This window comes from Pseudochaenichthys georgianus, chromosome 13, assembly GCF_902827115.2.
Source record: "Pseudochaenichthys georgianus chromosome 13, fPseGeo1.2, whole genome shotgun sequence".
Classification (NCBI taxonomy): Eukaryota; Metazoa; Chordata; class Actinopteri; order Perciformes; family Channichthyidae; genus Pseudochaenichthys; species Pseudochaenichthys georgianus.
Window position 1 is genome coordinate 11,722,659 of NC_047515.1, and position 27,943 is coordinate 11,750,601.

Sequence of the window (27,943 nt, forward strand, 5' to 3'; positions counted from 1 at the left end):
AAATATGAATCTGTTTCAAATAGACATATTTGAAACAGATGTTCAGCCAAAGGATCAGCAGGGAGCAAAAACATTCTAGTTTTGTTTCGCTTGTTGCTTTTTTCTTAATATTACTCTGTACCACCTGCTCTGTTGGTGTACACAAAGATGCATGATTTAATAGAGCTTTGCAATAAAAACTACACACTGTAGTGCAACACTAACATCAATCCCACAACAAGGCTATATAGGGTCACCAAACCATGGAATGAAATACTTGAAATCAGCTTCATTCACATCCTGGCACACACTCTCACCCATTCTATCCAATATTGCTTTGTTTATAAATAATAAAGAATATGTATGATTATGTGTTGGATATGGTTAAATACTTGGTTTACTGAAGAGATTTGACTCATTTCAATCTGCCTTAAGTGTTCTCAGCAAAAACAACAAATCCCCATATCCATAGTGTCCTACGCATGTATATCCCATGGAATTTGCTTTTTTAAATCTATTGCTGTATTTAGTCAATTGACTACACAGATTAAATAGAATTTTAGAATTCCTTGGACAGATGATTTTTTAAAATACAATTAGAATGACGTCCATGTAAAATCTAAATAAAATGCAATTTAGCAATCACTTATAATGTTGAAATGTAATAAAAAAGAAACACAATGTAACAATGTTTAATTATATTATTAATTCACACGCTGCCATTCCAATCAGCCGTACATTTTACAGTACTTCATATGTGCAATTACAGAAAAAATATTTAGACCTTCAATTTTCACAACAATATATAAGTCAAAGTCAACTTTATTGTCAATCTTTCAGTTTGTGTGTACAGACAGAGAGATAGAAATACTGTTTCCCACAATCCCGAGGATTAAAAAATACAAACATATATACATTTATGTATATATATATATACATACATACACACTTGTACACCCACATACAGATATATATATATATATATACACAAATATAATCAACATAGACACATATATACATACAGTATGCACACATTAAGAGGCAAAGAGATTAACACATTCTGTCTTCTATACTGTAGCAAAATCATTCAAAAAACAACTGGCGTGTAAGAGCGTAATGAGGAGTGGAAAGTAAAAGTAATAATCCACATATTCTGTTTAAAGTAAACATCCATCCATAAACAAAGTACAAAAGTATTATCGGCAGAATATACTTGACTACTCAATCTAAAAGTACTTCAATTATTTTTGGATGTATGGACACACGTGCCATGTGATATAAATGTTATTAGTTTTTGGCGATTAGACCTCGATCCTGATATTGTATATCTTAAAGTGGAGGAAAAAAAACGGAAAACCCCCCGGGTCTAGAATTCGGTGGTGAGGTTGAAGATCTGGATCTGATGTGGAGATGGGAAGAAGAGGATTCTAAGAATCTGGATTTGATAAGGAGATGGGATGAAGAGGATGTCTGATGAGGTCTTTAGATGAGTTCTCCTGGGCACTGGACGTGATGAAAGGAAGTAGTTGGGGTGGAGCATGACACCTGAAATCACAGCTGACTGCAGGAGAGAGGAGAATGATTTAAAAGTTTGACTGCAGCACGATGATGGGCTGCTGGAGATTGCGGTGAAAAGAGAACCCCATGATGGCTGATTATGTGCAGCTGTGGAGTTAATGGAGGTATACCCAGTCTTCCTACTTGAACTTGCGCTGAGTTTCATTTAATATCTAAAGTGGCCATTTTCAGAATAATATTTATTATATCACTGGATTATATTTCTTACATGTTTCATATTTATATATCTTATTTTATCTTGCATTTGTACTTCTTATATTTATATTATATATATTTTATTGTATTCTATTCTGTTCAATCTAAATCAAACAACTGTCACGAAAACCAATTTCCCTCTTTGATTATTAAAGCATTTCTGATCTGATTGTGATCCTGTATCTATCATCCAGTGTTTAAAGAGGTAAGTCAAATAGGCTACAGTAGGCACAGCTATTTGACTTTTCCCTACAAGATGATGGTTCTTACATTGGATACCAAAAAGGGGATTTGGTTCTGATCTTTCATTGACAGAACGAAAAAAATGTAGGAGCGGTCACCTGAAAGCCTCGGGCCAAACCAGAATGTACAAACTAGTGTTGCGCACAATTTTTTTACGTCTATTAGAAAAGTAATCAACTGACTGATGCATCTTTAGGATTCAGACTCTAGACAGAAATCTATTATGCCAACTTGAATTGAATGAGAGCATTGATAAGTGTATTCTTGAGAATGCTTAAATTCTAATCTTTAACTTAAATTATTTTACCATTTATGTTTTTCCACATGTATTCACTGTTCATGACGTGTGTTGTCCTGTAGGTGGCAATGTTTTACTTGGTTTGCTCTCTTTACCTGAAACATTAAAATACACCACTCACTAATGGGACCTTGACATTCAAGATGCCCCACCAGCTCTCCCAAATATATATAATATAATAAATAAATAATAAATAAATAAATATAGAAGAAAGACACAGACTTTCTAATTTGTTATTCTTCTGTTGAGTTTTGTCTTTGTGGCCATGTGTGTACCTCTTTGTATTCATTTTGAGTGTCTTGGTTGTTGTTTATGTCTGTTTGCAACTGTTTTACGTGTCTATGTTCATTAAGCCATTAAAGTGAGCCAGAATGCACAAAACCAAGGCCTTTAACCTCATAAATCAAAGTGAAATTTGACATATTTGTTGTCATTAGTTTCAAGTCTGCATTCTCTACCATAACATGTTGAAATATCTTCCATGACATAGCTCTATCAGCATAATCTGGGCTGGGTCAGATACATTTGAATGCAATTCTCAGGATTATAAACTACATATTTTTATCATATATAAAGTATTGGATTACAACAAAATAAATGTAATCTAAATACTTATGGGTTACTTTAAATGTAAAGCTCTTATATATCACAACTCCTGCCGAAAAAGGGCCCTGCTACAAACATTTGAGTTTCACAATTTCTTTTTTTCTTTAAACATATTTTCAATCCATTTAAATTGGTTTATAGGCATTGTTCATCATGAAAACAAGGTTTATGACTTTAAAGTTGCCGATTTTTTAAGATCTATTAACGTGTCAACAATTTCTTTGAATGTTATTTAAGTTGTTGTACAGTAGTTACTTGTTTTTTTTGTGATCTGATAATGCACCCGTTACCATACACTGAACAAAATTACATAATTGTATTAGGTTAGTTTAAAGCAATACTATTAAGTTCAAACTAAAACATGTAGGTATAACTTAATACTATTGCTTCCGACTAACCTAATACAATTATGTGAAATCTGTTGACATAATATATTTCATTAAAGTCAACGTTTCAGTTTTTTCAGTGTAGGACGACAGGCAAGTTTTTTTATGAAACAAGAAAAAGCATGTGCTTCAGCAGCAGCAGGCTGTACAAAAATTGCAGGGGATTTTAAAGTAAATTACTGGCAGCAGAGTTTCAAATAAGTTACTGTATTTTTACTTTACAGTAGCGATGCTGTATTTTGTTAATAAAATCAGTGCTGCATTTTGATATTACTGTATATTACTGTAATTGTGTATGTTTCTGTAATCTCAAAAACAATATTTTACTGTGATTATACAATACTGGTATTGTGAAATATGTTTATTGATTTAATTTCAATATTAAGTTCAATATGAAAAACATGTGTAAAATAGAACAGTTCATAACAGATTAAAATACAACAGTTCATAACAGATATAAAAGAAACAAAACTGATCCTATCAGGAGGCGATATTTTTATTATTTTTATTTTAACATCTTGTAAAATAGTTAAACGAGGTGCTTTCGAAAAGAAGTATAACGCAGACCTGGTATGTGAGCATGTCACATTTCCTGAACATTAAAGAGGCTGATAGCAGCGCTCCTGAGCTAAAAGGGGTCCCCTGCAAGAGAGGTGGACAAAATGGAAAAGGCAGCATATAATTGAAAATGTTTGCTACTTCAAAACTGAAAAATGAAATACTATCATACATGTATGAAGCACACATACACAAAATGTGGAATTAAAATACATGTTCAGCTTTACATGTCAAAAGTAAATCCTTACCTAACATGATGAGCCTTGGTGCGCTGGTAGGGTCAGGTCAGTTGAGTCTCAATGTCATCAACAAACGGCAATAATAGCAACGTTTATCTTACTAAATATCGGTTTAAGGTCACAGCAGTACTTTCCTTATGCTCAGATATTTTCACCACGAAATATTGTACAGTAACAACAAATATTACTGTAACATTACATTGTATTACAAATTCAAAGTAAATGACTGTGGGTAATACAGTCATTTACTGCCTACATTACAGAAATGTGTAACACAATGACCAGTGGTGTAAGTAGTACTCAGATATTTTTACTTAAATAAAAGTAGAAATACTACAGTAAAAAAATACTCTGTTCCAAGTAAAAGTCCTGCACAAAAGCATAGGCATCAAAATATACTTAAAGTACATAAAGTAGTGATTGTGCTTCATGTCTCCTTTTAGAATCATAATATGTATATTAAATTACTGGATAATTTGTTTTAATGCATTTATGTGGTATTTTTTTACCTGTAATTATATGTCAGAGTTTATTTATATTTTATTTTAGCCAATAAGCTGAATCTGTAAACTAACTACTGACTAATTTGTCAAATAAATGAAGTGGAGTAAAACGTACAAAATTGGCTTCTGAAATGTAGTTGAGTAAGTATAAAGTAGCATGAAATTAAAATAATCATGTAAAGTACAAGTACTCCAAAATCTCAAAAAATACTCGAGTAAAAGACAAGTAGTTACCTCACTACATGACACCACTGACAATGACATCCTTGTCTCAGGGGTATCTGTTTTCTTTTCGTTTTGTGGAATAGAGACAAAAAGATGCTCATAAAATATCCACTTTAAACTGGTAATCTAAAAATAAATCAATAAATGAAAAGGAAAAAAACAACAACTCATTTTCAGCTATCAGGCTATGTCACTTCCGGGATGTATCGGCGAGCAAAATGACAGCTGGTTTGTTTTTAATAACAAGGAAAAATCTAAGTAGACATCAAAGGTATGTGGAACGAAGACCTTCTATTGTATCCGTTTTTGAGGCGTATTATTGACATACTGTCATAAGGTAGTTATTATTGGAGGTATTTTATATCGTTGCCATATGTTATCCATCTCGGGCTACATCGAGCTGCTGCTGGGGGTCAAACTGTACGATGTCTGCTACCGTGCTCAGAAACAACAACAGCAGCAGTTTGTACTTGTTATTCATCAGTTATGTTGTTTCCTTTAGCCGGGAAAATGACGGGGAACCGGGTTGTAATTTTCTGTACAGGGTTAGCTACAAGCTTTTTAGTACAAATAAAAAGCCAAACTCCTTTAAAATATATGCGAATTTATAATTGTCTTAATATTATTGACATATTTCTAAAATAAATCCCCCACTATAAGACCTATTACAAAACAGCAACATGTATACATTAGTTCGGCGTTAGTTTTATAGAAAAAGTGTCACTTGAAACAATGAAATATCATCTTTTATAATAAATGTGCATGTTGTTGCCAGGACCACTTCTTCCTAATTTGATTCAACTTGGTAAGGGGCTATAGCTAGGCAGGCACGTTTAAAAGTAAAAATGTGGTCTTAATAACTATTGCTTTGGCAAAACGGTAAATGCCGAATTGACAGCAATAGTATGTTGAATCGATGGTTGTCAGGTTTAAACTGATAAACTGTCAACTGATAAGCAAAGAATAATAACACATGTTTCACAGCGGACTCCCTACAAAACAGACCCTGCCAAATTAAATTAACAAAACAGTCGATTTATAGATGCCTGCGCTTTATAGGCCGATGCATACTGTAACACAAGGGAGAATTTTATAAAAATCCACAATAGTTACATAGTAAATCGGCGTAAATCTAATAGATTTACGTAGCACATTGTGCAATAAAATGTCAACCTTTACAATCGGTGTGTCTCAGTAGCGTAGACAGAAATGTACTTTAGGGTGGGCCTGTAAAAAATAGGGTGGGCCAGATTTTTCTTCTGCGCATCAGAAGCTAACAACAATCCCCGCCGGTACCGGTGGCAGATTACTTTTAGAATACTTTTGGAATACTTTCTTTTTCCATAACAGATGGGTATGTTTTGGTGAACAGGAGACACGTATTTTACTGTTTGAATGGCTTATCAAGAGCACAAACACAACATCTTGGTGTCATTCTGGACAGCTCTCTCTCATCTGCACCCACATAAAAAACATCACCCGGACTGCATTCTTTGTCCTGTCTTAAAACCTTTCCTTAGAATATGTTATGAATTGTAAGGTGTCCTTGGGTGCTTTGAAAGGCGCCCCTAAATAGAATGAATTATCATTATTATTTATTATTATTATCTGAAACGATGTAATAACTTTTCAAACTTGTTCCAGTCACTTGCCCCATGCATTCAGCAGCAGCAGGCCATTCACTTTGATTTTATCCCCTTATAAATGTCATAATTTCGACAATAAAGAAATGCTACATAAACGTTATCTTGCACATTTTATCTAACCATCTCCGTTTCTAACTTTCAATATATTTTAAAAGAGATCTCTCTCTAATCTGCGTGCGGGGGCGGGGCCTCACAGACACGCTGCATGCATCTCGCTCACAGACATGCTGCAGCGCGGTGCAGTGTGCACACAGTTCTGCCGGTAATGAATATTACATTTTGTGAGGAAACTTTTACACCAATAATTCCAATAAGTATTCCAAAATGTATTCACTTCAGGTTTACGAAAGTAACTGTAATCAGATTACTCGTTTTTCAAATTTAACGCCAGCTGAATACATTTGATTTTTGTATTCTGATTACGTAACGCCGTTACATGTATTCCGTCACAACCCAACCCTGTGTATATCTCTCCGGACTGTCCACCAGCAGATGAAAAACACCCACCTCTCCGCCTCTTCCAAGGGACGAGGGAACCGTGCGGCAGAGTTTACGTTAACATTTCTTCTGACAGCCCAGCAGCAGGAGAGGTGGGGAGAGGGAGGCGGGGCTATTTCATCGTTATCAGAACATGATCGTATAGATCGCTGCTAGATGAGGGCAGTGGGGGCTCTTCTTGAAGTCTGGCTTTTTAAAAAAAACAAAGTTCATTAATGAACTTTGAGCCATCATTTATTTTGCAGGCAGCTCTCTGCCTCTCTCACGTTATTATGGCACGCAACCAACAATCAGTTTTTTACCGTAAATGAGTTCGGTTCAGAGGACAAAGCACATACAAGACTAATTAAACTCGATATTTGTTCACTTGAATTTCACTTTGAATTCTTGGATATTCTCAATGGGTGAATACTTTTTTTTATAATAATAATAATTACAAATTATTATTTTTTTAAATGACACCGAAGCTTTCTCAGGGTGGGCCAATGAGTAAACTGGGTGGGCCTGGGCCCACCCTGGCCCTATGGTGGCTGGCTACGCCACTGGTGTGTCTGCTGATGCAGCTATCATGTTTCAACCAATAGATGTTACTCCGTAAGAAGAGTAAACTTGACATTTTGTTAAATTTGTCATTGCTTTATTAACCGATTATATCAACGAGTTATTTGGGATTAATCGATTGCTACCATGTTTTACAAGATGTAATATGTACAGATTTACTGATGAACAAAGATACTTAACATTGATAGATTTATCAAGGCTGTTCGGTTTAGCGGATTTAACACGTAACAAAACAAGTCAGAACCAATGTAATTGTTTTTAAACTAATGTTGTTCTGTAAATGGCTTACTTACTGCATATTTATACATTATTACCCCTGACAGACAATTGTCCTTATTTTTGTTTAAACCTCTGGATGAAATTGCTGTCTGGTTTGTAGCCTACTGGGAAAGAATTTTAGATAAATAAATAGATACTTTATTTATCCCTCATGGGGAAATTATTCATTAATATTATAGTCACAGCACCAGTGGTGTATAGTATTACAGAAGTTAAACACATGTAATGGCTTTCACATCAGCATTATTTTCTACGTGCTTCCATCTTCTTTTGATTTGATTGATATTGGCAAATGAATAACAAGGTAGAAAGGGCAGTGATTTTTGACTTTGTTTGTTTTCCAGTGTCATGTGGTGAGTGGTCCTCTCTGTCCTGGTCTGCCTTGAGCAACTGACCAAAAAGGGACCAGCAATTCTTCTGCAGACATCTTCCAGACACAGCACTGGAGTAAGATGCTACTGAAAAGGCCCTTTTCAAAAATATAGTTAATGACATTCTGTTTAACTTGTAGTTATAAAATATATCTGTCAGTGTAAGGAGTTAAGCTACTCTTGTGTTTTTTAACAGGCCATCATTACAAACGCAACAAGACAGTGAGCTGTGATACTGGTCAAGTCAAAGGAAAGGTCTCTTCAGGTAAGACACTTTCTGTTATATATTTTAGAAATAGAAACAGATTTAACATATTTGACAGGACAGTGGTTCAAACACATCAGATGGATCTATGTTATATTAATATAACTTGAATTATCAGCTGAAGAGTAACAAACCGTCGGCCACCGTATATTCTTCATAGAAAGTGTTATCAAATAATCCTTAGTTAAGATAAGATAAGATGGACCTTTATTGAAACCTGTAGAGAAATTCAGTAGTTAAAGCAGCAACAGAGTAAGAGTGAAATACAGGACAGTACAGATAAGAGTTCACATAAGGACAATAAACTGTAACTGTTGAAACAAGATATCGCAACAACAAGGTCAAATGTTGATCAGTTGAAGGAGCATATATGCCTAATTGCAGCCCTTATAAACTGTTGTGCTGTAATGTGTGATGTATTTAGCAGCAAATATGCCTGGGTTGGTTAAACAGGGCCCATGCATGAGTGGACAGCGGATCAATGTGGATTTGTGTCTCCTTTCCACATCAGGTGAGAGGGGGCTGTTCAGCAGGACCAAGCCATGGAGCCTCCACAGGACGTGTTTGGCCGTACCTTTGTCGAGGTCATGAGTGAAAAGTACAGCCCAGAGAACTTTCCTGTCCGCAGAGGGCCCGGTATAGGAGTGGTGGTGGTGCCCATCACATGTCCTCAAGGCTCCCCTATGAAAGGTGAGCTGCACGGGCATATCACTTTTTCCTTATCCCACCACAGCTTCCTAAGAAGGGGCCAAGGCTTTATTTACTGATTATGGATGGATGGATGGATATGGATGGAGATTGTTTTGTCACATTAGCATGTTGACAGTAGATCTTCAGGAATGACAACATTATTTAAAAAAATAGAATACAATACAAATAAATCAAAGATAGAAATAAAAAATGAAATGTAAAAACAATATATACTTTACATATTCTGAATTAAAAATATCTCTATTCAGAGGAGTATCTCAATTATTATATTATATTATTATTATAAAATATACAGAATAGGAGAATCTAAACATTATAAAATATACAGAAACAAATGTATTCTGTTACAATTACTAGTTACCTGTACAAATATGTAATCAGTAACCAAATCTGAGTATCCCAATATAAAAGTAATGCAACCTGATTACTTTCTGTTACTTTTAGATTACCTCAATATCAAATGCAATGAAATCAAGAAAATACAAGATACTTCATGATCAAAAATGTTTCCTCTGCTCAGAGATTTTATTAATAGGAAAGTCTGCCTTTAGTTAATAATATTCAGGCAGTAGCTTATTCAGCAACAATGAAACACATGAGCACATACCACAGTTTAAAAAGCTGAAATAAAATCTGAGCTCACAGAAAATGCTCTGTTTTAGTTGAATACATACAGGTCAGCGATGAACAAAAACGTTGAAGTAATGTGAACTGGTGTGAACAGAGCAGCACTCCACGATAATTTACAGCCGTTTAGGCACGTGTCATGTGAATGCAGCTTATGTCGTTGTTTGTTGAGGTCACAAACAGCCATCGGTATAACAGTGGTACAACAGTTTAAAACTTTGGAACTTTAACACCTCACGCGTTCCCATTGTGTTCAGTGAAAATTCTTTGTTGTAACATATCAAAGCTTCCTGTGACTCGTTACGTTTCATCTCAAAGCCACTTTGATCATAACAAAATAAATATCCTTGTTCCTGTGAGAACTTTCCCCTCTGTCGGACCAACCCTTACTTTTTATTTTCTTCCGTCCTCCCCCACCTCCCCTCCAGACCGTCTGAACCTGCCCAGCATTCTGGTGCTGACCGGCTGTGGGATCAACAGGGCTGGAGACCAGGCTGAGATCGCTGCTTTCTGCGCACATGTCATAGAGCTGGACCTGTCTCACAACAAGCTGCAGGACTGGCAAGAGGTGCCGTCTCTGAGTTTATTACAGTAGTTCATTTCCATTCCAAGATAATGTAGTTGATTGTTGTAACAAACCCGCAAAACGCAACATTTATAGAATACAACACATTAGAATAGAGTAGAACAGAATATAATTCCTTCATTGTCATTGTACAAAGTACAATGTTTTAAAGAGTTACAAGAGTTACAACAATGGAAGACTTAGGACTTAACCAAGGAATATTCCTCTCTGTCATAAGATGCATTTCCATCCATTTATTTAAAAAGAATCTGAGTGGAAATGCCTAAAGTTTGTGTAAAAAAGTATAGCGAAAATCTTCATTCTCCTGTCCGAGATGATAAAGTATATTTCAGTGTATTGATAAAAACTAAATGTGACAATGAAAATGGATTGAGAGAATAGATGATAATGATTTAAAAAATATTAGTTTCATTACCTAATGTAACCTTACTAACGCTCATATTAGCGATACATGTGTATGGATAGCTGTCTATAGAAGCCTATTGTAGTCCAAAAATAACAATTAAAAACACATAATGATGCTCACCGTTGACAAATTCTAATGTCCAGTAAAAATATGTTGCTGTCCAAAATGTAAAATCAATGTTGTAGTTTTCTGTTTACATTTCTACTTTCTAAAGTGAAAACACATCATCGCTCGTTTCTCAGATCAGTAAAATCGTGTCTAACATCCCCAACCTGGAGTTCCTGAACCTGAGCTCGAACCCCCTGGGAGGAGTGACCCTGGAGCCGCGATGGGCTGAATGCTTCTCCCGGGTCAGACGCCTCATCTTCAACAACACCCAGGTGTCCTGGGACACCCTGCTGCTGCTCACCAGGGAGACAACTGAGTAAGGAGATCACTGCTTTTACGTTCCTCCACGAACTGGCTTACAGTGCATATAAGATGAGAGAAAACGAGTAATTGAGTGCTGCAGGGATGCCGTATATTTGTAAGCTTTGCACTGACTGCCTAGACAATCATATTTTCAAATTGTTCATAATACAAGATTTCAATTCGACAGGGGAACATGCTTTTTTGGGGTTTCTCTTTCCTTTAGTGTGTTTATATAGGTTTAGTGCATGTAAATGGTCTGCAAAGGCTAAAATCACTGTGTTCCCTTCAGAGGGAGTTTCTGAAAATAAGCAACATATGTCCTCTCTAAGAAAATATTTTGCGTAATGGACAAACTTAATTCTATGTGACGAGGCAGAGTATCACCTTTTCCCACACCCTGTTCACTTCTGCAGGCTGGAGGAGTTGTTCCTGTGCCTTAATGAGTACAGTAGTGTGAGTGCCTCCAGTATGGCCTGCCCCAGCCTGCGCCTCCTTCACATCACTGACAACAGCCTCAAGGACTGGGCCGAGGTCCGCAAGTTTGGCTCCATGTTCCCCAGTCTGGACACGCTCATTATGGCAAACAACAACTTGGCCTCCATTGAAGACAGCAAGGATATCCTGCTGAGGCTATTCCCCAAACTACGCAGCATCAACCTGCACAACTCAGGTCAGTTACGAGAGTTGATTTGTATGTGTGTTTTGGTTTGGGACATGTTAAACAATGTAAACATTTTAATGTTCCTTATTGTCCCTTATTGGCTTCTGTGGAGGTGAGGTTTTGCGGGCATCTAACAACTGGAAGATTCTGGGTTATGTGGTTGTGTGAATGTGTGTGAATGTTAGCTTCCATGAGTAGGTACAGTGTTAGAAAAAGTATTGAGATTCTTTACTTGAGTAAAAATACTGATAGGCCTACCACACTGTAAAAATACTCAAGTAAAAGTACTCCATCAAGAATGATACTTAAGAAAAAGTATTGACTGTAAGTACGTAAGAAATATACTTAACATCAGGACTAAAAGTACTCAGTAAATCTTAACCTTTAAGAAGCTGGAACTATGAAATACTTAGCAAAATTGCCCACTTTTAAGTTACTTTGAGTTACTTAAATACAATTTTGGAATTTCTATACCAAATAATCATATTTTAAATGTTTTTTCTTTATAGTTTAGAATGTAAGTAACTAGTGAATACATCTGAAACATTAATGCAGTGGGGTAAAAAGTACAACATTTGCTTCATAAAATGTAGTAGAGTAGAAGTATAAAGTAGTTGAAAATGAAAATAAAAGGAAAATACTTGGGTTCTAGTACCTCAAATGTGTACTTATGTACAGCAATTGAGTAAATGTACCCAGTAACATTCCACGACTGAGCAGGCGGCCCTTTGCATGGCATCCCCTGCCTCTGAATTAATGGGTTTGAATCATGACCCCACTAATAATTTCCATTGCAGGGCCTCGCTCGGCTTAGTACGGTATAGTTAGGCCTTGTTAGGCCAGGCTCACTTTATGCTGCGTTTCCATTACAGTTTAGTAGCAGAGTTAGTAACGCAGCGTCCACACGGCGGCGTGCATTGAAGCTTGCCGGCGGGCGTGTCTGAAGCTCGACCAACAACCAATCACATGAATCTCCCGCCCCGGACACACAAGCACGCAGTTTTATTGGCTAGAGCTTGTACTGGCATATGATTCGATTGGCTGACGCTTCCGTCGAAGCTTCAAAAGTTGAACATTGCTCAACTTTTGAAGCGAGCAACACGAGCAAAGCGAAGCGACGCTCCCACAATGCAGTTCGGCGAAGTGTGACGTCACCCCATTCAAAGTGAATGGGCAGAAGCGTTGTAGCCCCCTTGCCAGCCAGGGCTCTCGACTAATTCTTTTCCCCATCCTCCCGGAACCGTCCCGAAATACAATCTAAGCTGTCCCGAAATTAATGTGGACCGTCCCGAATTTAAAATGTTAGTTTTTCTACATTATCATTAGTTAAAATCATTCAAAGTGACCTTTAACATAAATAAAACATCATACAAATCATTAGATGATAATTCATCAATCATTCAATCACATAAACAAAGGCCAAATATATTTAAACAAACACACAAATGAGAAAATTACTCTAATATTGAATCCAATCAAGTCCCATCCAATTAACAAAAGAATCCAACACTGTGTCCTGAAGACAGAACCCAGAGTAACCACTAACCAGGATGACAGTCTGTCAGTCAGGAGACCTTTACAAACTGCCCGCCCCCTCGCATATAGACGGGAGAGAGAGATCTCGTCTGGATTGGAAAGCTCGAAAATACATCATAGACGCATGTTGTAGTCTTATTGCATATTAGAAACGGAGTTGGTGAAACTAAAACTGCGATATAATGTGTATGTAGCAATAATACATATGACATTTTAAATGTCTCCAGTACCGATAAAAAGTCTGATAACGTCGGAGCTTAACGTTACCACTGTCTTTAATAATTCCGGCCCGGGGCCCGTTTAATACCGGGGCTCGGTACCCATCCCTACATGGGGAGAGGCGCAGCATATTGCTAAGGACTAAATACAATGGAGAGTTCTCATCTCAGCCTTATTACCCATAGGGGATGAAGAGGAGTAAGTAAATAAAGAGGCCGGCGCTCCAGGGTCTGGTTCTGCTGTGCGTTTGTGTGATGTAACGGTAAATTTCAGAATTCCTCCACGGGATGCCATTGTACATCACTCAACCCGCGAAATACACACACTCAGTACATAGCTAGACCCGCACATTTGTGGGCCAGGAAGTCGCGGGCACAGCCAGTTGGGCGGCTGGCTGACAGCGTGCGTGTGTGCGTGCGCGTTGCCGTGTGTGTTAGCAAGTGTTTGTGTGTCTGTGTATTTTCCCCATAAGGCAAGACCTGCCCAACTCTGTCTCTGATTGGTTTACCCTGAAATGTTACCCCGCGTTAACCAATCATCACTCCTCTCTGGTTACTTTCACTTTTCCATGGTGCTGTGAGAGGACATCGCTGTATTCGCCTGTAAACTACATCCGCAGGGAGATTCGGTTCAGTTCCATCACATAATGTAACGCAGTAACGCACCCATTTAAATGTCAGTAACTATAACAGCGTTACTGAATGGGAATAGGTAACTAGTAACGTTATTAGTAACTGCAAAAGGTAGTTGCGTTACAGTAATGCGTTAGTTTGTAACACGTTAGTCCCAACACTGGTAAACACACACCTGATCACCTGAGAGCTGCCGTTTCATTCACTGTTTAAAAAAAAATGTCTGATTTTAACAACTCAATGTGTGATTGTTATAGCAGTAATATTAGACACTAATAATACAGTAAACTATTAACATGGTACATATTATTGTTTGCCAGTGGGATTAGGATGATCGGTAGTGAGAGCCGTGCTGCATTTTCCTCCGGTCGGATGTGACATAAAAACAAAGCGATTATTTTTGTTGTTGTAAACTCACGTGGATTAAACTACATGTATTAGTGCATTCATTTCAATTCGCGAACATATGATACATTAAATGATCGTGAGGATGATGATTGAAAATCGTTTGTTTGAGCCGGGCTGCATTTCCTGATGAAAAAACATAGAGATGGTTTTGTACTTACACCTTCGTGAATTAAACAACATTATTTTGTTAAATAAAAACATGGTGATGTTTTGTAAATGATTACATGTCTCTTATTTAGTACAGAATGTGATCCTATCCGTGACATATGGATCTTAACAAATATCCGATCAGATACCTGTAGATCTATCAGCTGTTTATTTCACATGAGTTCCAGTGTGGCAGCTTTTCAAGGCTCCCCCTGGTGGATCCATGATCCATTGCAGCTGGTTTCATTAAAATTACATTTATTTATCAAGGGGGCGTATCAAGTCCTGCGGGGGGTTTTCCTTTTCAGCAGGGGCCCACCCCGTGCCGATCACGGACCCGCACGGGTAGGCGTCTGAAATGAAGCGCTACATCTGTAGCTACATGTGTGTGTATTTCGCGGGTTTCTAAATGTTTTGTGCGTGTGTGTTTATGTTGACAAGGAGGTTTAATAACTGTGTGCTACACAAAACGTGCAGTCGGTTTAATTTTCATCGCCGTTTGTAGTAGAGTTAGCAGGGTATTTTTATTTTAACTCTCATCCCAAATTCGTCCCAAAATTGTTTTTTATCCTCCCCGACACTATTTTTTCCGACGACGGGACGTCCTTAAGCTCGAGCCCTGTTGCCAGCGATTCTCTCTCTCTAGTTTAGTATACTCAGCCCGACTCAGCCTGGTTGTTGGCCCGCTAAGAACCTCGATTTTATGGGGCCAGAAAAACGGTGAAATAGTACCCGCTAGCCTAGTGGAAACCAGTGTTGTGCTAGTTACTGAAAACCAGTAACTAGTTACCATTACTAGTTACTTCATTTCAAAAGTAACTCAGTTACTTTACTGATTACTTACACCAAAAAGTAATGCGTTACTGTGAAAAGTAACGTTTTAGGTGGTGGAAACGCAACCAAAAACGTTTTTGGTTAAAGCCAAACTGCCAAACTGCTTAAACTGCCACTACCGCTGTAGTGGCAATGCGCCATAAGTGTGCCGTGTCGATGCACATTTTCGTCATGGCCAAACAGCGGTACTACAGCTTATGTTTCAGTCCGTGACCGTTCTCTTTATACTGTACGTACATGGTTTGAATGGGTGAATGACTTGTATATGTAAAACACTTTGAGGAGTATTAAAGACTGGATATAGCGCCATATAAATGCAGTCCTTTAACCATTTATAGTTTAATTCTGTAGTAAAACACTGATATGCTGCAGATTTTCAGCTCAGTACAGAAGGGCAGAGTCAGCATCTGTTTGCAAAGACTTTATGGCTGACAAAAATAGCAAAGGCAAACATGTCATTGTATCTTAAAAGCTTTGTTTTATCTGTAGAGTATTGGAACAGATCACTCTCCACGTCACTTTTTCAGGAATTGTTTCTATTTTGGGGAGTATTGCTGGTCGATCTATTTTTGGAGTTCTGTTGAGAGTAGAACATTAGTCTTGTTGTTTCAGATTATGTCTTGAAGATCTATCTTAAATCAAAAACAAACTATGCTGACAGGCTGTAGCTTTATTGTACTTGTTATTCAAATGAGACACCAGGTTTAACATATTGCACAGAGAAATGTTAGCACATGGGTTGGACAGAGTTAAATTAACCTTAGATATGATAATATAAACAATTTCAATTATCATTATTACAATTGTCTCTTTTTTTTTTTTATTCCTGTCTTTTTTTTTTTTGCTATTGGATTAAAGGCATATGTTTTGGCCTTTTTCTTTGTTTTGTTTTTTTTATTTATATATCAAATGCATCATGAGAATCATCTGTGGACAAACAAAGTAAATGTATAAATGTATTTTTTTTTAAAAAGGGTTATCTGCGAGAGACACAGCACACTTCATTCTAATACATGTGAACTGTTGGTATTTATTTATCCTGATAACTGTTTAAAAAGTGACTTTTCGATTTGTGTTTTCAGGATTTAACCGATGGGAGGACATTGAGAAGCTCAACTTCTTCCCCAGGCTGGAGGAGGTGCGGCTGCAGGGCATTCCCTTACTGCAGACCTACACCAACACAGAGCAGCGCAGCCTCATGGTAGCACAGTGAGTCTCCACAATGGAAATCCCTTTGTCCATAAACTGCTTGTTTGTTTGTGTTTAAAAGGATGACATATAACATTTCCAAAGTAATCTGACTTAAGTCAACTTCAATTTCCGATTCACATATTGTCAATAATATCGTGTGCTTCCTCATAGGCTTCCTTCAATATCACTGCTTAATGGCAGTGTTGTGACTGACAGTGAGAGAGAAGACGCAGAGAGGTTCTTCATCCGTTACCACCTAGACTACCCTGAGGAGGAGCTGCCTTACAGGTACGCTGCACTTATTCTCTGTACTCCAACTACAAGAGTGTGAGTGTTAGCAGACCCGGCGACAGAACAAATCTAAAGGGAGGGCATATGATTTTCATGGGAGGGCACACAAAACCGTCATGTGCTGCGGGCCTGCGGCACAATATATATCAAACAGCGAGGCCAACAGCATTGCTTAAAGACGCACACGTATCGCAAATACATACACAAATAAAGGGCAACATAGAAACCACTTTTGAAACATTGTGTTCGTGGCGGCACACACACTGGTAAATCACGAGCAAGGCACACTGGTTAAGGATGGCAGCTTCCTCATCGTTGCACTCGGAAGTAAATAGTAGAGACTGAGACGATGAACTGTTTAGCCCACCTTGGGCATGGTTTATTTTCCGATGCACTGCACTCGGACATGCTGTGGAGTGAACCGTGGTCACCTCTGAGAGGGAGTTGGTTGACAGCTAAAAAAGCTATAATATCAACGACAGCTGACACGTAATAACGGTTCCGTGCCAGCTGATCTGCACCAAAGTACTAATTTCCTTATGTTTCCTCGCGTATCTGTCTCTCTCTCTCTCTCTCCACAAACTCTCACATGAAATGTGTTCTTTTGATGCGGCATGCCTTAGCAGTCCTTTATCAGTCTGTAATGCGTGTTTCCAGTCGCAAAAACCTTTGACAGTAAAAGCCGCATCAGATGAAGACATATTTACTTTAAACTGTCTACCGTGGAAACAAAAGGCTGCGTCTGCTTTTAACGGTTTTTAATGGTCTGTTGTTGTACCATGCAGCGGCAAAAGTGCGCTTCTTTCCTGAAAACAATCTCCCTGGATAACGATCCAGTTTCACCTGGTTGGGTTTATTAACCCCAAGATCATCTGTTGATGAGGGCTGTTGATCTTTGAGCGGTTGCTGGCCCAATAGTACCCGTTGATGTGCTGCTAGGTAGCGTCTGTAGTGGAGGCACCGGCACGGAGGAGGAGGAGGATGCTGGCGGGTGTGGTACAGGGTGTGGCAACGCAGGTGGTGATGGTAGGGGCACAAGGAGCTGTGCCTTGGAGGACAGCGTTGGTGGCGGCCGCCTTGATGAGTCAAGGCTTGGGCTCGCTAACTCAGCCCCGGTGTTTGCCGAGGTGAAGCTTGTGACATTAAGGCGTGCTGCTGCAATGGCAGGTTCAGGGTCGCCAGCAGCACCATCGGCTGCAGTTCTTTCATCTCTATTTCGTTTGAATAAATCCTTAGACTTTTTAAGCCAATTTCTGATGTCCATTTTGTAATTCAAACAGAAATGGGAGTCTACAGAATGCACAATAAACAATAAACAAATCCAGAATAGGCGGCAGAGTGTGACGCTGTGATTGGTCTAAATGTGGACGTATCACAAATCACAACAGACACATGCATTTATTTGACGTAGCCTGCGATTATTTATTTTTTTACTATCTGACATCACATACATTGTAGTATAAAAGTTCACAGTTTATTATATATTTATATAAATAAATATATTATATTTATAAAATATATATATTTTTTAATTTTTATAAATAATAAAAAACGTGTTTATTGGGGGAGGGCAGGAATGTCAAATGGGCCTGGCCCTCCCACGGCGCCGGGCATGAGTGTTAGTGTCATGCATTATAGGTACGAGTGTACTCTTAATACTGACACCACAACCTGCTCTGTTCCTCCTCAGATACCATTCCCTAGTAACCAAGTATGGGAAGCTAGAACCTCTCGCTGAGATCGACCTTCGACCTCGCTGCCGTGCCGAGGTGGAAGTTCACTGTGAGGAAAAAGTGGAACAGGTGTGTTAAACAGGCTGTAATGTTATGGTGTATAATGTAGAATGTCTAAAGAGGCAAGGCTTCGAGTGATATATTGTAACCCATTAATCGTGATCCTGGTATCAACAAAATATTATTTCACACTGGGCAAAGCAAATGAAGCGGAGAAATACAAATATCCAGATTTTGGTTAATTGTACTTATTGTAAATTAAATTAGTGTCACAATTGCATAACATTTTTGTCTTTGTGTCAGCTGAGCATCCGTTTGGACCAGACAGTAGCTGAGCTGAAGAAGCAGCTGACAACAGTGGTCCAGCTGTCCACCAGCAGCATGAGGATCTACTACATCGACAAGTGCAGCGCCTTCGGTCCGGAGGAAATGAAGTACAAAACCCGGGCTCTGCACTCCTACAGCATTCAGGACGGTGATGAGATACTGGTTGTGCCGAAGACCAAGTTAAAAGCTGGTGTCCAACTGCCGAAATAGGGTGATGATTGATTAATTTGAGTATGCGTTAACTGGAATCACGAAATAAATGGAAAACGCATATGGAACAGCATCAGCGGCCACTCGTTAGGAACACCATCATGGAGACTGCAGTGGGCAGCTCGGAGGCTCTGGCTGGAATTACAGCCCTTTACGTATTTATTTATTTTCAGCTTAATTTGAGGGCACCCACTGGGGTGTGTAGACAACGCTACCAGCTTAAGCAGAGAGGAGGGCGCTTCTTTATCGGCAAAGCTTGCTGCAGCTCCATTACTCTACCAAACAAATTCCTAGTCAAGTATCCAAAGCCACCACCTTTCCCACCTTTTGCAAACACTACTATTATTAGCAGTGAGGCAGAGTTTTTTTATTTGGGCATCATTTCAAGAAATGTGCAGTTATTGAAGGAAAATCCTGCTTGTTAAATGGTGGTTATGAAACTGTCTTTTATTTGGGTCCATTTTGTTTTTGGTGGTGTTTTTTTCAGTATTTGTATTAATAGTTTCAAAAGTTAGAAGATCACATTATTGATTGTTGGACAAAATGCTAACAGAATCAAAAGCATTTAACTATTTCTAGATTTGTTATGACGATCGATAGTTGTTTGTCGTAGAATATACCAACTGTACATCCTCCAGGAATCCCCAATGACTTGGGACATATGAAAATACTATGCTTTAAAAGTTATAAGAAAATACACACATTTTAAATTGTGATTAACTACATAAGTGTAATAACTGGACACAAGATCTTCCTGTCCATTCCGAGTTTGTGTACCCTCCTGGCTTCACGTTTCAACATCATAGTTTTGTAATTTTACTTTGCATCAGGATTGGCTTGCAAACTTATCGTTATGCCTGTACATACAAACCATGTGCTAAAGTGAGATTTAAGAAGAGCACAAAAAAAACTTCCGCTTAAACCCTGCACATAAAGCAACAATAGGTCAATCTGGAGGGAAACTTTAAATAAAATTGGTAAGGCAGGCCAAGGAGAATATTGGTAGTACAAAAAGGAAGATAACACCACTTAATGACAAAATGGCTTCAGGAGTGAAATTGAATATATTGTGTAAAGACAGTAAGCAGTATTTTTCTGGACTAGCTTAAGATCATGTACCCTTGGGAGTCCTTTTGGGATATGGTTTACCAGGGTTGTTGCCTTCGAGCAATATAAGTAGAGCTGTGTCCCAACTAATGGCAGGAAGTCACGCATGTTTTCAGTGGTGTGTTTAGTCACGGTTCTCCCTTGTCACTATTGTTTTGTGAGTTTTATGGATTTGAGGACCTCAGAATTCCTTCTCTGTTATTTGCAGAAGATGTAGTTGTGTTGTGTATGATGTTTTGTTGGCATGATCAGACTGCAGCCTTCAGCACAGCCTCGGGCAGTTTGTATTTGGGTTGAGAGCCAAAGGCCATAGTCGGACAAATCTATATTTCTCCCACTGTGTTGGGTGTGAGTTACTGCTTTAAGAGAAAGAGTACCTTCCTGTCATCAAGTTATTTTTGCTTAGGAAGGTTGCTAACTAATTGTAATGACCTGGAAGTATTTACCTCGAAGCCTTGATAAGAGCTGGTTGAGTTATCTAAATGCTAAGGGAAGGTCCTTTGTTGCTTCTGCTCTTAAGTCTTTTAGCATAGGGTACATTGGACCGACCTTTACCAAAGAAAAAGAGAATATACCGTTCCACACTTTTATAAGACATGAGATAAACAGGGCAACTGTGACCGGTTGCTTGCCAAATAGTGAGCCCACATTTATCTGCACTGCTAAGCCTTATATTGGCTACCTTACTTTGTCTTCATCAGCCAGCATCCTTGTTATCTGTTGTTCACTGAGTTGATTCCCCCCCCTTCCATCTTGATGTTTCTTGGCATCTCTTATGACCATTTATGAATGAGTTACTAACATTTATAACTGCCAAAAGTGAGCCTATTGTAAAGTGTGAAACAAATCACAATTTATTAATGAGGTGCTACCATTTATAATTGGTAAAAGGGAGCCTTATTGTAAAGTGTGAAACAAATTACAGTAAAAACTGTTGCGCATCGTGTTTCAAGATGCCATACTTGTTTATTAGGTGCATTGTATAACATCATTTAGGGATAATTATACAGTAATGGTCCATATTGATTTAGAAAGGAAAAATAAGTATTCTCTTCGTTCTTCAGATATGACTGTGGCGTTAACGTGTTAGCTCAATAATGAACTCCAGCTCAACCAACTATATTGTAATATCTAAGTAATCATCTTGAAATATGACATTAATAATTGTAATATACACACATCTTATTGTGAGGTTGATTTCACACACATAGGCCGCTCTTCAACACTACTTTGACATTAGCTTGTCTACATAATCGATCAAAGCAAATTTAAATGAACCTTATCAATGCATAAAGTTACCTACCTAATAAAATATCTCTCTAACTTACAAGGATGACCTTATTTTACCAACCTCAAACAGAAGCCGTTTGTTCTACAGTATTATCCCACTTAATGCTTAACACTTCTCTATTACGTTTTAACTTGGAGGCTACGATTAGCATCGTTAGCACAGATGTAATAGATCTAACCCAAGCCTTAACATTCATTAACGTTAGCTGACTAAAAACATAAGCAACAGATAAATAAAGTACTCGAATTTCACTTACCGTAAAACTGCATTCATGCACCGTCTGTTTTAAACGTGGAGCGAGTCACAATAGTACAATATAAACTTGAAGAATAGTCCACAAGGCACCAGCACAACAAACACGGCCGAGTTCAAGTTATGTTCCCCGGATGAGCTGAGCAGGCAGAGCCCCTGTAGCTTCACGGAGCTGCTAGCAGAGCAGGAAGCTAACAGCAGCAGTCACTGGACCGACCTGTCACTCAATGTGACCACGCCCTAATGTATGCATAACTTTGAGGCTTAATATAACTTAAACTAATTATAAATGGTAGTAACTCATTAATAAATGGTGATTTGTTTAACACTTTACAAGGCTCCCTTTTGGCAGTTATAAATGTTAGTAACTCATAAATAAATGGTCATAAAGAGATGCCAAGAAACATCAAGATGGAAGGGGGGAATCAACTCAGTGAACAACAGATACCAAGGATGTTGGCTGATGAAGAAGACGAAGTAAGCTAAATAGTGAGCCTGTGTTGATGTATGAAAACTATGTTAGAACTGGTTTATAAATGGTTCTTGATGATTAATAAAGTGTTTACCACCTAATTAATAACCTAATTATAAACCCTTTATGAATCCTTTATAAGGCTAGTCTTATTGTAAAGTAGTACCGAACAATGTAGCTGATACTACTGATAATACTCATCTAACGGGCCGATAACATCTGAGTCAGGTTGAGAGAGCTCATACATTTAACGGAAGCTCAGATTAGAGCCGTTGAACCTTTGCGTCGAAAGGACCCAGTTGAGGTGGTTCGGTTTTCTGATAAGTATGCCTCCTGGGATAGAGACATTCTCTGGATTGCCCAAAGATTCATAGGGAGGGGCTAGAAGACTTTGATGGGAAGAGGGACCTCTGGATTACCTTTCTTAGCCGTAAGGGATTAATGGCAGTAAATGGATGAATGGATATTTGCTTTATCACTGACCAAGATCTGTGTTTATCGCAAATCCAAATCTGTATCAACAGAGGTGTACACTCACACATGCCCACACAGGTTATCTTTTGTGTAATGTCATGTGATGCCCCTATAGGTTTCATTGTTGCTCTGCCACTACAGTAAACTCACTCGATGAGTTTTGTTTATTTTAAGGAATGAATTGACGCAGAAAAAAACAAATAAAGTGGTGCAGTGATGACGTATTTTTGTAGATCCTACCCAGAAGTTTGTGTCGCAAGGGTTCTATCAACAAAAAGCAATGGGATTTTGCAATTGGACTTCTGAAAACAGTAGAAAAAAAGATCTTTGGCAAACAAACATTTAAGATACACATTTTGTTTAGCAAAACATATTAACTCCACATAATCACACCACTTTTAAAAATGTTAAGCAATCACCAGAAGCAAAAAGCTAACATTAGGCTATAAACGAACTACATCACAGTCGCATGGATACGCACCACCACCGCAACTGCTGGTCTATAGTACATAAGAGTTTTGGACATTCACAAGTGAGGTATTACTGATGTATTTTATGTGGTAGAACAAAATGTGAAAATCTCTTCAGTTTGGGTACACCACAGACCTTAATTCAGGGTTCTCTCCCAAAACACCTGCACCACTCTATTAGGGTACCCAAAAGACAATCTTCCAAGCACATTCCGCACTGGAGAAGTATAAAGACATAACTTCTCCATCCATAACATCATGCAAGTACAGATATGATTGTATTTATTCATCCATCTGTCCCTCCATTAGCTATACGTCCTTATCCAGATCATGAGACTTTGAGCACATTCTAGGGAGTAAGATGAGGATGAGACTTTGACATTACTTTGTACTGTATGTTCATGGTTATGGCAACATCTCTGATTTACATAGCTGGCTTTATGAATGTAATATATTTTGCTTTTATTTATTTTTATGTTCTTATTTAGGCTTTTAAGATGAAATCAATCCTTATTTAAAGCTCAATTTTCTTATGTAAATCATATGATTTCGTTTTACTTTACATTTAGATACTTTCACAAGATCTAATGTTATGTATTTTAAAAATGCTTAATCAATGCACTTTCTTTTCAATGTATTTAAAATGTCCTAGAATAGAATATATTAATTGTCCTCACTGATGTGCATGCATATGCACCTTTAAACTGCACACTTCAGTGATAGACTTATATTTGTGCCTCAATATCATTGTGTCATCTGCTTCACATGAGTTCACATTTCACTCCATCCTACACAGAATCTCTTTCACCAAAGCTGTGGGTATTATTATCATAATGTGGAATGTATACAGTACATGTATGTATTGATTTGATCAAACAACATGCATCTAGTGTAAGAGGAGCATTGACGTGTGATGTTTGGTGCTATTGATTTTTCCTATAGCAAGCAGCTTAACAGAGAAAGGAATTCCTGTCAGTGCACAGTATTATGACTACTTAGTTTAATGTCAAGCCACTTATTTAAATATTGTTTTTGTACTGTCAGTTCATCCACTGTTTATGTTTAGGTAAGTGTTACATGGTGTATTTACCTTGGTTTTACCCTCAACATGTTATCAATATACCCAATATGTATAACTATTCTGACTGTTGTAATTTGTTTAATTTATGAAGAATTCTGCTATACTTGAATATTAGAAGGTGTGATTATAGATTTAAGGATACGGTGTAGTGGTGTAGCAATGACTTACAGCAGGTTATATGAAAAGAATAACAGCACTGAGACCTGTTTTCCCGTTCTAGTGCTGAATAAATAGCATAGCTTGAACCACAGCCATATAGTATCCAGCACAGAGAGAGGCAACAGTGCGGTGCTGGCACCAACACCAAATCTGAATTAAGTAATAGTGTATGTGCTTATCTGTGTGAAATGTGTTGAAATGAGAACATGTATTATGTAATAATTTGCAGAGTGGGGGAATTATTTTGGTATGCATGTTTTTTAATGTACTTCTGTTATCAGTCCCACAGAATCATACTGCAAGGCTTTCTTTGACTGTCTTTTATTTTTCACTTAAAAATGTTATAAGAAGACATTCAAACCGAGATTATAATTCCACCATCAGTAACCTCAATAGCTGAAAGCAGTACAAACTCTTTGCATGTTATGGTTGTAGTTTTAATTTAAAAATGACTCAATTTTTGTTTATCTCTGTTTGCAATCACTAGAAATATTACTTGCTTTCATGGCTTTAAAACACATTACAGAGATTGATATGACCTTTAAATTAACAATATAATTTCACATTTTGGGTTAAAGGCTAGCACGCTTACTTGCTGCGTAAGAAGATCGGTGATACTCTCGCACGCTAAACATGAAGCTACAGCTAGTGGACGGTTAGCTTAGCCTAGCATAAAGACTGGAAATTGGCGGGAACAGCTCACCTCGCTCTGTCCAAAAGTAACAAGATCTGCCTAACACCCCAGATAAAACATATCTTGGTTGTATACATTAAACTTCCTCTAAGGGTAGAACAACAGGTTCCAGTTTAAAATGGAGTTCATGGGGGATGTGACTTTCACAGCCATTGCACTTAATTGAGTTCCAGCTTTGAAATAGTTTGACACACAAGCTCACCTTGGCATTAATACACTTTAAAAGTACATATTGGTTGATTTTTTACCTTTTAGACAGATAAAGGCTAGCTGTTTCCCCCTTTACTACATTTGTCTGCTAAGTTGAACAAAGCTAGGCTAATTAGCTGCTTTATGTACATACGCATTAAGTGTACATGCGTAAGAGTGTGGTATCAATCTTCTCATCCTACCCCCTGCCAAACATTAAATAGGAATATTTCCAAAAGCGTTCAAACTGTTTCATCAAAGGAGTCATCAATTGTGTGAAAAGGCAATCTTAAAAAATTATATGATTTCATCAATTGAAATACTTCCTGAGGAGCAATGCAATTGTGTGAAAAGGCAATCTTAAAAAATTATATGATTTCATCAATTGAAATACTTCCTGAGGAGCAATTGAGGGGGTGATTTGGCTTTTATTCCAACACCCTCTCCACTGCTCAAGGTTGTTCATTTTTTAAGAAGAAATCCAACCAAAATGAAGCATGCATTGATGAGCTCTATTTGTTAAGATAAATGATCACACATAATGCTAAACATCTGGAAGCTTCAGCACAGCACATCCTGTCTAAATGGAGAACTGCGGAAATAAATAAGCCCTTGATATTAGGGATGTATCAGTAAATGCACTGTTTGAGTCATCGTCTGCCTCGTAAAGAACTGCACCAGAGCTCATGTGAATCTCAGAAGCCTTTATTTGTCTTTATTTACAGTGTTATAGATTTTGGTTGGGCTAAATTGTGACCAGGTTTTATCCCCGCTCAGCCTTATATACCAGTATTAAGCTAATCACTCACTCTGTAACACACAACTGTTCACAATCTGTGGCAATTAAAGCATTCTTTTTTCGATAGGAACCTATATCAAGGATTATATATAACAGAATGAGTCATCTTTAAATATTAGCTTTATGTAAAGAAAGTTGAATGGTAATAAAAGACAGTCTCCCTCCTCAGTGTGTGACACTTTGTTTATTTTACAGCAGCAGCCTTGGATCTATGTCAGGGGTCCGGATGCGTTTTACAGATGGTTATACTGCAGTAGGATTTCATGACTCATTCAATTTGATGCAGACACTAGCACACTCCAGCATGAATGACTACTTGAGTACTGGAAATTGGAATACTTAAAAGAAGCAATGAGACATGGTTTATAGGGGATCTCGTTTAATGTATGTAATTAAAACAACACAGTTACAAAACTGCAGTGCATTGATGCATAAAACTAAGTGAATTAACAAAATTATATTAAATGTTTAATTTATTTATTTATATTGACGTCTTTCAAAAATGGGTTTGTGTGTAAGATCTTTTTAGCATTCAAGCATATTTAAAATACATATTAAATATTTATATATATTATTATTATTATTAAGATTTATTTGTATTTAGCCTTCTTACTACTTGTACAAATTAATAGCAATACTTTCCCAATGGTCATAAAGCAGTCTACTGAAAACATACACAACAGATCATCAATATTCAAGTATTTGGTTACAGCTCCAGTTGCATTCAAAATCTGAAAATGCTTATGGTTAAAATAACTCTAGGTCAGGGGTGTCAAACTCAATTTCATCGTGGGCCACATTAGCATTATGGTTGCACTCAAAGGGCCGGTTGTAACTATATAAATATATATGAAATAATGTATTATATTATTGCCTCTGCATTGGATTTGTATTGGATAGGGTAATAACTTCATAATTAACTACGTCTGAAAGCAGAAGTCTAGGGCAAATAATTGCAAGTCTCTTCAGTGTGCATGTCACAACATGAGATGCATTGTGGGACATGTAGTTTATGGGCAACATGCTTCTGTAAAATAAGATAAGATAAGATGGACCTTTATTAATCCCTGTGGGGAAATTCAGTTGTTTAACAGCAACTGGGTAAAATTGAAAAACAGGACAGCACAGATTCACACATAAAATTAAGGATAAATCAAAGATTAAAAAATGATAAATAACTGTAAAATAAGAAATGAATTAAAATGAACATATATAGACATACTGTAAAGTAGCATGTAACCATATAATAAACGTATTATATTCTTTGCAAGCTCTTGCGGGCCACATAAAATGAAGTCGAGGGCCGGATTTGGCCCCAGGGCCTTGAGTTTGACACCCCTGCTCTAGGTGATTGCACTTCATCTACAGTAACAACATTGATTTACTTTAGTTCCTACCAAATATGGCCACATGTAGATTAATTTAGCGGAGTAAGCATTATTTGTGGTTGTATTTACCACTGGAAATACCTGAACAGTATATATTGTGGTTCTTTGAACCACAAAGACACATCTTAGGTGTGTATGAATTATTATTGGTATGAAGATCTCATATTTCCCATAACCATGAAAGCAACATTTTTTTTCAATGAAAGC

At 37.6% G+C, this 27,943-nt stretch overlaps 1 protein-coding gene across 1 annotated transcript; it reads left to right on the top strand.

Moving 5' to 3' along the window:
• Positions 1-5,003: 5,003 nt before the first annotated feature.
• Positions 5,004-26,513, top strand: tbcela (tubulin folding cofactor E-like a). Its single transcript, XM_034098192.2, has 11 exons — positions 5,004-5,081; positions 8,139-8,241; positions 8,362-8,430; positions 8,942-9,120; positions 10,197-10,336; positions 11,003-11,184; positions 11,585-11,841; positions 16,691-16,817; positions 16,971-17,087; positions 18,781-18,892; positions 19,127-26,513. The coding sequence occupies exons 4-11, from the start codon at positions 8,973-8,975 to the stop codon at positions 19,358-19,360; spliced, it is 1,317 nt and encodes a 438-aa protein (XP_033954083.1). The 5' UTR covers positions 5,004-5,081; positions 8,139-8,241; positions 8,362-8,430; positions 8,942-8,972; the 3' UTR covers positions 19,361-26,513.
• Positions 26,514-27,943: the final 1,430 nt, after the last annotated feature.

What these genes read in the sequence shown, in the direction of transcription:
- tbcela (XM_034098192.2), top strand. Translation starts at nt 8,973, where the DNA reads ATGGAGCCTCCACAGGACGTGTTTGGCCGTACCTTTGTCGAGGTCATG. An exon ending in TCAAGGCTCCCCTATGAAAG is followed by an intron (nt 9,121 to 10,196) that starts GTGAGCTGCACG and finishes CCTCCCCTCCAG; the next exon opens with ACCGTCTGAACCTGCCCAGC. An exon ending in CGCAGCCTCATGGTAGCACA is followed by an intron (nt 16,818 to 16,970) that starts GTGAGTCTCCAC and finishes GCTTCCTCATAG; the next exon opens with GCTTCCTTCAATATCACTGC.